Consider the following 10,802-nt stretch of genomic DNA (forward strand, 5'->3'; position numbering starts at 1 on the left):
TTTTAACTGATCTCTGTTAGGGCAGTGTGGTGGTGGGGTTTTTAGCAGTGTTGCCTCACAGCACCTGGGCCCCGAGTTCAATTCCTGGGGAGCAGTCTGTGTGGAGTTTGCATGGTCTCCCCAGGTTCACAGGGTTTCCTTCCACAGTCCACAGACATGCTGGCAGGTGAATTGGCTTCTGGGAAAACTGATACTGGTGTGAATGTATACTGGAGTCCCAACCAGGGTGTGTCCCACCTTGCACCTGTGCCTTGCAAGGATAGGCTCTGGCTCCCCTGTGACTGAATTGGATGAAGTGATTAGAAAATTGATGGTTTTACTATGGCCAGCTTTATTTGTGACCTAAATCAACACTGATGTTTGTGGAAGCAATTATCTCAGTGCCTTATACAGGATAGTTGCAATGAGCTAACTTCACATGCTGGCAGCACTTGCAGAAAAATAGAAAATTGTAGTCAGGTTTGTCCACATTGTTCCGAGACCAAACTGACAAGCTCCTTCTTTACACAAAGGGCTATGGAAACGTGGGACAAGCTACGCATTCATGTCGTTGAAACTGGAACCTTGGCTTTTTTTTTCAAGAAACAACTGGATGAGATGCGCAAATCGATCGATTGCTAGCAAGCAAACCGGCTCCGCAGAATGAACTGGCCTCTAGTTTGTAGCCTTCCTGACGTTTCACATTTATTACCGAGACGAGACAGACAAAGCGCACCGCCTGTTACTAAGCAACATCAAGTTCCTGTCTCTGCCGGAAGTCGGCGCGGCCGCTGGGATTGCTCTTGCTTCTAATATGGCGGTGAATCTTGCAGAGCTGACATTACCTCAGCTGGAGGGTCTGAAGGGCCAGTTGGAGCAGGTGAGGAACGATTTAGGCTAATGGGGTGGGAGATGAAGACACATCTCACGTTTGAACGGTACCCTCCAAAATGCGCAAGACGAAATAAAGGCCTAGCCAGCCCGTGAGCTAATCTGGGTCATAGACAGCACGGGGCTGGCGTGCTCTCTTAGCTGGGTGTGTTGAGCGAAGAGAGAATGTAATGAGCGTGTGTTTAATTGAAAATAAATGAGTACTACCACCGTGAAGTTTTCGCTTTACAAACAGCAGCAGACTTTAAAAGTATTTTCTTTTATAACGTATCCGGAATAACGTAATTAAATAAGGGATCGTGATCTATAAATACCCTCACATTGAAAACCGGTAGAGTGGCGTGGCTGTTTCCAGTCTTTTCTTTTAAATCGTATTAAGAGGTGTGCAGTTCGCGGACGATTCGTTCCGATTCGTTTATTTGATTCACTAAGTCATTCAATTTAGAGAGACAAATCGAGCATCGAGCCAACTAAGGAAATGATTCAGGACTCGGATTTTAGTGAGTCAGGGAGGAACATCGAAACTCGGGTAGAATACAGTGAACATAAGCAATAGCACATTGTGAAACATAAAATTACCCTTTTATTAATGAAGTGTATGAGGTTTAGGATAGTGCGCGAAGAATATACTTTGCTGGATATTTCAAATGGTTACATTAATTCGATTTAAAAAAATCAGCCTATAATAATAACATTAGATATACATACTAGGAGATACATAATTATACCAGTTTTATTTTTTTTGTTAATGTATATTTAGTATATTTTAAAGTAATCCGAAATCAACAGTGACTCAAATAAGACTTTCAATTCAATTTTGGCTTAAAAATGTGATTATTAGATTAATTGCCCCTACCAGTATGTCTTTTCTTTAATGCAAGACAAAGCACACTATTTGAATTGCTGGAGACAGTGTAACATAACTTTTCCATTTGTCTTTTCAACATCCTTCTTCCCACTCAAGGCTCTTGAAGCAGCCAATATTGACTGTTTTAGAAAAACATTTTTGAAACATTCCTGAAAATTGGGAGTTTTAAGAAATATCTCAAATACTTAGCCATATTTGGCAGGTGGGTAAGCCATCCTTTTGCGGAACAGTTCAGGTCCAGGCATAGAGCTCGAGAACAAAAAAACTTGAAATTGCTTGCTGGGTGCAAAACGGTAAGCATTAAGTGATTATAAGCTTATCAATGGAGGCAGCTGCAGATGGTTGATAGGAAGTTTTAAAATATCTAAATGATTAAATCATATTTGTTGGTAATTCGGTCTTTTCTGAGAATTGTAAAGTGAAAAGGCAGCCCTTCAAAACAATCTAAAGTAAACCTCCCAGGACCACACGTTCTTCCTTGCTGAGCCCTCTCTGGTAGTGTCCACTCAGAGTAAGTGCACAGTGATTGGAGGTCTGCCTTTACAGAGGCAGGGCTCTCAGAGGTCTAGCAGGTGATGTGAGCACTGATGAGTCTGATGTCTGACTTTCAGAAGGGTACTGTTTGTCTTATACTTGTGTGAATGGGGCGGAGCGGTGACACTGTGGCTCAGGATCTGCGCCTGTGGCTGGAAGGTTGCCGGTTCAAATCCCGAGGCCGGCAGGGGAATCCTACTCCATTGGGCCCCTGAGCAAGGCCCTTAACCCCAGCTGCTCCAGGGGCGCTGTAAATGGTTGGTCAAATGGTTGACCCTGCGCTCTGACCCCAAGCTTCTCTCTCTCTGTCTGTGTGTCTCATGGAGAGCAAGCTGGGGTCTGTGAAAAGACAAATTCCTGCTACAAGAAATTGTATAGGGCTCATAAAGTGAACTTATCTTATCTGAATACTACCATTTTGAGGTGTCTACCAGACATAATTTCTCTCTTGTTCTTTGATGGGCTTTTCGGTCTGAGGTGAAAGGTTCCACTTTTGTGTAGCATCCGTTTTTGGGGAATTTTTGTCTTTGTATTTTTTTTTTACAAGACGGTTCTACAGCACACGGATGCGATCTCTTGAGCCTCTTTTTTTTCATTTGAACTGCACTGACGACTGGCTCTTGGCGATGTTTGCGACTCATGTTGTCTTGCTGTTTCATGCCGCAGAGCTCGCTGGATCGTTCTGAAACCTGCCGTGCTGGGTAACGGTTTTGTGGCCGTTTCGGACGATGAGCACGACGGCCGCGACCCGCAAGCGAAGCTCCATTTGGAGCCATTTCACTTCGGTCACGTGCAGCACGGCCAAGTGCGACATATGTCACAGTGAGCTGTCTTACAAGGGAGGGTCAACAACAAACCTGCTCCGCCACCTCAAAACAAAGCACCCCCTGGTGCAGCCGGGCGCAAACAGATCCCAGCTGAGGGAGGAAGCTGGAGCTTCGGCGCTTGCAGGGAGCAGCACCCGGAGCAGGGAAGACGAGCATCGGTCTTTGGTCCCCGCCAGGAGCAGTGCAAGCTTGGAGCAAAGCAGCGCCAGCAGCTCTGCTGCGTCGCCCGCGAGGCAGGACCGTCTTAACGAAGCCCTTGCGAAAATGATAGTGATGGATTATCAACCATTTTCAGTTGTCCAAGACAAGGGCTTCAGAGCTTTTATTAATCAGCTCAATCCCTCTTACGTGCTGCCAAACAGAAAAGCTCTGACCAGGACGATCATTCCCCAGCTGTATGAAAAAACCCTTTCTGAAGTGCAGGAGAAGGTAAAGGGAGCATCAGCTGTGTGTTTAACCACAGACTGCTGGACATCGGTTACACACAGTGGGCACAGCTACCTTTCAGTCACCAGCCATTTCATAAACCCCGACTTCCAGATGTCTTCATGCCTTCTTGACTGCTTTGGATTCACCGACGGACACACAGCTGCCAACCTGAAAGATGAGCTCCTTCGGATTGCTGCGGACTGGAATATACAAGATAAGGTTGTGGCAGTTGTCAGTGATGATGATGCTGCTAATATGACCGAAGTGATAAGGCTCACTGGGTGGAATCACTTGCCTTGCTTTGCCCACACCATAGATCTTGTGGTGAGAGAAGCACTGCAAGAAATCAGACCCACTGTAGATAAGGTTAAAGAAATAGTGGAATATGTACGCAGAAGTCCTGCAGCAGCTGAAAAACTGAGGTCTCTACAGAAGCAGATGGGCATGGAGGAGCTGAAACTGAAGCAGGAGGTTGCCAGACGATGGAATTCCACTTACCGCATGCTGACTAGGTTTCACAGGGCCAGAGATGCCGTTGTTTCGACGCTGGCACTGGTCGACGCCGCGCTGCCCACTCTGACTCCGGAAGAATGGGACACCGTGGCCGAGTCGTGCGTGATTCTGAAACCTTTCGACGAAGCGGTGGCTGAAATCACTTCGGAAAAGACGGTGTCAGCTTCGAAAGTCATCATCTTGGCCAGGGGCCTGCAGAGGATTGCCGCCACTCGGCCGAGGAACGCGGGTCTTCCCGGCCCGGTGGCGCGGATGCTCAGCGCCCTCCAGGCGGCGATGTCCCGCAGGTTCGACGACATCGAGCGGCAGCCGCAGCTGGCCGAGGCGTCCCTGCTGGACCCCCGGTTTAAAAGGCGGGCGTTCACGGACGAGCGAGCGGCGGAGGAGGCCGTGAGCAGCGTCGTGGCGGCCGCGGGGAAGGTGCACGTTGCGGCCGCCGCCGCCCCCGCTGCCCTCGCCGCTGTGGAGGCAGCAGGAGAGAGCGACCGCGAGGCGCCGGCCGCCACGCGTTCGGCGCTGTTCTGGCGCGATTTCGACGACTGCGTGTCGCACCTCCTTTCGGCGCAGACCCCGTCTTCGGAGGCCGCGCTGGAGGTCAAGAGCTTTCTGGAGGAGCCTCTGCTTGCCCGGACGGCAGAGCCTTTGCAGTGGTGGGCCAGCCGCCAGCCGGTGTATCAGAGGCTCTGCCGGGTCACAGCCGCGAGGCTGTGCGTCGTGACCGCGTGCGCGCCCTGCAGGCGCGGCTGGTCCAAGAGCGGGCAGGTGGCCGCAGAGAGGAGGAATCACTTTAGCCCTTCCAAAGTGCGTGAAATCGTGTTCTTGAATGCCAACCTGGACTGAGGGTCCTGCCCGTGACGTGTGACTCTGCAACTGTAAAGACAGATAGGCCGGTGGAGGAGGTAACTCAAGTGGGATGTTGCTGTTTCGTTGGTTTTCCACCATCGCTCCCCTGTTCTTGTCTTGCCTTGCCTTTGAGATGCTCATAAATAAAAATCAACATTTTCTGTCATGCTGTTGTTATATTACCCAGTCTACTTCCATGGGAGGTATAATAAAATTTTATTTTTACTTATGTTTTGATGCTTTTTACCTTGCAGTACACAATTGTATGTGGGGCGACGAAGTCAAAGCACTTGTCAAACTATGAGGGATATTTTCTCTTGGATTTTCACAAACGTCTGATCTTGTTTCTCTTCCTGTGTTCCCTTTAGCCTAGTAAATGAGTGAGCCTTATAAAGTAGTTATTTTTCTGACTGGTATTCAGTGGCACTGTTCTTTTCAATGAATCGGAGGAGCGAATCTTTTGAAGAGGTTCACTGAACTGAATCCAATGAATCGATCTGCTTAAGAGGAATCGCACTGCCCGGTTCTAATCATATTCATGTTAATCTTTCCCTTTTCAGAACCTGTGCGAAGCATTTTAAAACAGTTTTAAAAGCGCTAACTAGGAGCAGCGGTGGGAAACATGTTTTGTGCCTGAAGTGTTTGACAGGGGTAAAGCTTCTGTGTTGCATTTCAATAGGGTCTTTATCACTGAGTGAAAGGTGAAGACATGGGAAGTGATTAGACTGGACTAATTTAGTTATCAGTTCACTTATGACATAACAAGCTCATGTAGGTGAGTCTGTGATCACGTAGGAGCCACAGTAAAACTGATGGGTTTAACCAAGGGGTACCTATCCTGGTCCTGAGGAATCCTGCAGACACCCTGACGTCCCCAGGACCAGGACTGGACACCCTGCAGACACATTGATCTCCGCGAGGACCATGACTGGACACCCTACAGACACACTGACCCCCCCAGGACCGGGACTGGACACCCTGCAGACACACTGACCCCCCAGGACCAGAACTGGACAGCCATGGCATGACCTGATTAAACAACCATCTTCCTTTGTATTGTGACTCAGGAGGTCGAGTTCCTGACCTCTTCCATTGGGCAGTTGAAGGTGGTCCAGACGAAGTATGTGGAGGCGAAGGACTGTCTAAATGTGCTTAATAAGGCCAATGAAGGTAAGCACCTGTCGAACAAGAGGCAGACAGATACAAGCAAAAATGTGGCCAAGAAATTCCATGGCATTTTGCTCAGAGCCATGTTTTAATAGGACGTTGTTTTACATATTTCAATTAGTGTTTAGACCACCTTGTAGTTAGTGTCTGCTTTGTATTGCTTCCTCGCAGCACTGGGGCCCCAGATTCCATTCCTAGTTGGCTATCTGTGTGGAGTTTGTATGTTCTCCCCATGTTCACATGTGTTCCTTCCCACAGTCCAAATACATACTGGTAGATTAACTGGCGTCTGGGAAAATTGACCCTAGTGTGTGTCTGCCCTGTGATGCACAGGTGTCCCATTCAGGGTGTACACTGCCTTGCGCCTGTTGCTTACTGGGATAGGCTCCAGCTCCCCCAATACCCCGAATTAGATGGAACAGTTAGAAAATGAATGGATTCAGCTATTGCCCCTTCAAAAGAGGGCCTCCTGTTAATTTGTTTTCTTTTCCTCTCCCCAGGAAAGGAGCTGCTCGTCCCACTGACTAGTTCTGTATCCTTTTGTGGCTCTGTGGTGCCCTCTGCTGACTGCGGCTGGAGTTGCAGCGGTTGTATGAGAGTGTAGGGAGGAAATGAAACACTGCCGTGGCTGCAGCAGAGCCTGCCAGTCCTGGGGCTGCTGCCTCTACTGCAGTGTGGAAAATCACTGCCACGGCATCAGTTTAGCTCCATCGATCAATCTGCCGTGAAAAAACTGGTGAAGAATCTACTCACCTGGAGTTCGAGGCACTAATACTAGAGACCCCCGACTGCACATGTGTTCTTACTGGACAGAGTAAAAACTACGTGTTGACCCCTGGAGGATTTAGTTTTTTGCAGGATGTAGACTGCCCCCTGACTGACTGCCAATCAGGGTTTTGCCAATTTTCTGACAGTGAAGTGTAATAATACGACATTCATTTGGCTGCTACAATCCAATACGTGTAATGTCCCTTCTAGTCAAGTAGTAAGTAAATTAAACTGTGTTGCTGTGGCAACACCAGTTCCCGTGGGTGGGCCCAACAAACCAGTCAATTACAACGCTCCTAACAGTGCCTAGCTTGGCCAGTCAGGGGCTCTGCAGACATTTCCAGCTGAATCATGGCTGCTGGTTTCCAGAAGCTTGTCTTTAGCTTTTCTTAACTTGTGCCCGCTCAGATGTACGTTCCTGGCACGCTGCATGATGTGGAACATGTTCTCCTGGATGTGGGGACAGGATATTACGTTGAGAAGGTGAGAGCAGCCCCAGAAACCGCACACATGCACATGCCGTCCTCCCCACCCCCCGCAGCTTCAGTGTGTCCTGTGAATTGCAGAACCGCACAGCACGGGGACAGGCTGATGTCATATGTGCCTGGTTTGAACACAGGATGGGTTTCTGCTGACTGAAACCCAGTGTCTGTCTGTCGGTCATTTCAGAATGTGGGCAACACCAAGGAGTTCTTCAAGAGGAAGATTGATTTCCTCACCAAGCAGATCGAGAAGATCCAGCCAGCGCTGCAGGAGAAACACGCCATGAAACAGGGTAGGAGCCCAAACCCTCAAACCGGTAGACACACATCACCCTCTCAAAACCCAGAGCCCCCTGCGCCCCTCTCTCTGCCCTTGCTGTTAACTCTCTCCTGTGTCGCCCCCCCAGGTTGCAGGTTTTTAACTCTTCCTTTAGAGCCCATCTCTCTGGGAGTGTAGTATGGTGTCCCCTGAATCATGATTAACGATAGGTGGGACAAGAGTCCAAAGCCTTCCTGAACATGGAGTTCTGCACAAAGCACCTGCGGACAGTGGCTGAGGGAGCTGGACTGCTCCTCTCAGTCCTTACAGAAGGGGTCCATCTTCGGCAAGCTGGACTTCTGTCTATCTACCGTAAAGCTGCCAGGATAGAACCCACTCAGCCAGCCAGTCTGGAGCTCTCACATCTGAGCACAGCTCTACAGCTCTCCCAGAAAGAAACTCCTGTTGGCAAATAATCTGAGAAGCTTATCCTAGGCTTATTATCCCTAGAAAATAAGTCTAGCTCCTATCGGAACACAGAAATTAAGATCCACAAAGGCCGTGTCCCAGTATGCACACTTGTGGTCTTCTGCCCTTCAGGTGTGTTTCCCCTCAGGCCTGCAGGGATCTGAGGTTTCTAATTTTAGGGTGTCTCATTTCTCACGAGCACCCCACAGTGCACCCTTCTTTGAAGTTTGCATCGGAGCAGAGTTCGCTGAATGGAATTACCCCCAGTTCCTCACGGAGTGGTGATGTTTCATGTTCTAACCTATTAAAGTGGAGTGAAGTTCTCATGGAGAATAAAATATTCAAGTGTTGGTAAAATGTAACTTTTTTACTGTTTTAAAACTCATAATATTTTATGTAAAAACAAACAAAGGGTAGATTAAAGCTAATATTTCTTCACCCCATTTTGGCAGATGAATATCTGTTTACCTATGGTGTATTTTGTACACAGAAAGACAGTATAGTACAAAGCTTTGAGGTTTACCTTGTTTCGTTTACATGGTCCACTTTGAATCAGTCCTGTTCAACATGAATGAAAGCGTTGCATTCCCTGTACCGTCATTTTTGTTCTGGGACAGACAAGATAAAATGTATTTAGTAATAACGTTTTGAATAAACAGAGCGGTGTTGTCACATCCTCCTTCTCTCTCCTTCCTCCTCCAGCTGTGATCGAGGTGATGAGCGTGAAGATCCAGCAGCTCCAGAGCCTCCAGGCCTCGCAGTCCGGCACCACCAAGGCCTGAGCAGACTGGGGGTGGTGTGAGGGTGCAGGGGCGGGGCGAGGAGGAGGGGGGGGGAATGAGGAAGTCATGAGGGCAAAGCGGAGCCTGAGCTTTGAGGGGTAAGAATGATATCCAGCGAGGGAAGGGGGGAAGCTTGATTTGGGTACCCCACCTTTGTCCCAGCACACGGCGGGGATGGGAGAGAGGGAGGGCCAGGCCCAACGCCTGTGATAACACTGGAAGATGCCAACGCAGCATTGGTCCCTGGAGATCTCGAACCTCAAGCCGCGATGCAGGATGTGGGCTGGGCATCTGGACGCTCTATTGCACGGTGGCCATCAAGAGCGACAAGTGGTGGAATTTCTGCTTCAGAAAGATAACCAGCTGTCAGACCATTCACTCTTGCGTTCCTTGATGAGTGAATTTTTTACATCTGTCAACAATTGTTATGAGGTTCTCCTGGTTTCAGATGTTGTTGTTTTAGTTTGGGTATATTTTCTTACAGGTCCCTAACAGAGAGGCACAGTTTTATACTGTTTGCCTTTGTGAAGTCAAGCTAACTTTAAATTAATTGCTTTCTTGTCTGTGGATTTATATAAAGCAAGTTTTTTTTTTTTATTGTCTTCTATGCTGCTGCCCCTTGAAACAATAAAGAAGGCTCTGATGATACCTTTGCAATATTGTTTTATCTCATCCATCCATTTTCTAACAACTTCCGGTTCAGGGTCATTGGGGAGCAGGGGCCTATCTTGGCAAGCAACTGGTGCAAGGCAGGACACGCTCTGGATGAGACACCAGTCCATCTGAGGGCACACACAGACACGCACACCAGGGCCAGTTTCCCACAAGCCTAACAGTATGTCTGGACTGTGGGAAGAAACCCATGCAAACATTGGGAAAACATGTAAACTCCTCACAGATAGCACTCCAGGTCCAGAATTGAACACAAAGCCTAGTGCTGCAAGGCAGTAATGCTAACCACTGCATCATCATGCTGCCCTTGTTCTATCTCATTCTTCTCTTATTGTCTATCCAACTTAAATCCATCTCAACAGCCACAGCCTGGAAAGATGCTGTAATGGGATCTTAATTAGGCAATTAAGAACACAGAGTGACACGAGCATGCAGGTCTTCATTCCCTTGTGTGTCTGTTTTCTGAGGATAAAGAATAATCCTTTTATTAAATTATTACTTTTCTATCTTGCAGCTAATGCTGAAATAAAGCCTCAATGAGCTTTGTGTCTATGGGAATGTTTTCTTCCATGATTCCATAACTGCACTTGTGCTAGATTTTATTCCACATCCTCTCCAGTGGGTCGACACAGGTGTTTGAACGGGCCAGCTAACCTTGTGCATGTACATGTTACAGTAAGACCGTGTCAGCATGATGTATTTATCCTGGGGCTCCCCAGTCCCTGGCCTGGTACCCCACTCTCTGCTGGGTTTCATTCCAGTCAGGCTCTCAGTTGTTTAATACTTCTTTCACTGAGAGAATACTGAGATTGACTTCTGCTTCTGAAAAGAACTTTTTTAAGTTATTTCCAACTCTAGGTAAAATTAAAAGCTCTGGCAGTTACTGAGTTGAGAACATGTCTAGTAAATCCAGTCCTGTGATAAATGAAGACCTTAAAACAAGCAGAAGGTGGGGTCAGCAGGACGTGGATTATGGAGTCCTGTTCTTAATGTCCATCTAATGATTTCCTGAAATCCCTTCATGTTTGAGTAAATAAGTGGAATCACTGGTTCAGTGTTTAGGCATTTTCTAAGATGTTTGATTTCCAATTCTTAGCGCAACACCTGGAACAGTTTAGATTTGTGGCTGGGGCTCTGGATAAACTGTGAGGTTATGGGTTTGAGTCCTCCCTCTGGATACCACTATTTTACCCTTCATCAAGCCCCGATCCTGGGAGATCACAGTCTCCTCTGGGTTTTGCTCTGGCCGAGTGCTTAATTTCAGTTTTCTATTTAAAATTTGCTTTCAACTCTTAATAATTTGAAGTGGTATCTGTAAGT

At 47.7% G+C, this 10,802-nt stretch overlaps 2 protein-coding genes across 2 annotated transcripts; both read left to right on the plus strand.

Annotated features, from left to right (window-relative positions):
• Window positions 1-747: 747 nt before the first annotated feature.
• On the plus strand, window positions 748-9,455 carry pfdn5 (prefoldin 5). The gene is made up of 6 exons (XM_088913102.1): window positions 748-859; window positions 5,952-6,054; window positions 6,552-6,583; window positions 7,228-7,302; window positions 7,489-7,594; window positions 8,731-9,455. The coding sequence occupies exons 1-6, from the start codon at window positions 794-796 to the stop codon at window positions 8,808-8,810; spliced, it is 462 nt and encodes a 153-aa protein (XP_088769228.1). The 5' UTR covers window positions 748-793; the 3' UTR covers window positions 8,811-9,455.
• Window positions 2,940-5,113, plus strand: LOC148841396 (E3 SUMO-protein ligase ZBED1-like). Its single transcript, XM_088913086.1, has one exon. It carries the CDS (start codon window positions 3,001-3,003, stop codon window positions 4,879-4,881), a length of 1,881 nt encoding a protein of 626 aa, XP_088769212.1. The 5' UTR covers window positions 2,940-3,000; the 3' UTR covers window positions 4,882-5,113.
• Window positions 9,456-10,802: the final 1,347 nt, after the last annotated feature.

The sequence above is a fragment of the Atractosteus spatula genome, chromosome 1 (genome assembly GCF_055471065.1).
Source record: "Atractosteus spatula isolate fAtrSpa1 chromosome 1, fAtrSpa1.hap1, whole genome shotgun sequence".
Classification (NCBI taxonomy): domain Eukaryota; kingdom Metazoa; phylum Chordata; class Actinopteri; order Semionotiformes; family Lepisosteidae; genus Atractosteus; species Atractosteus spatula.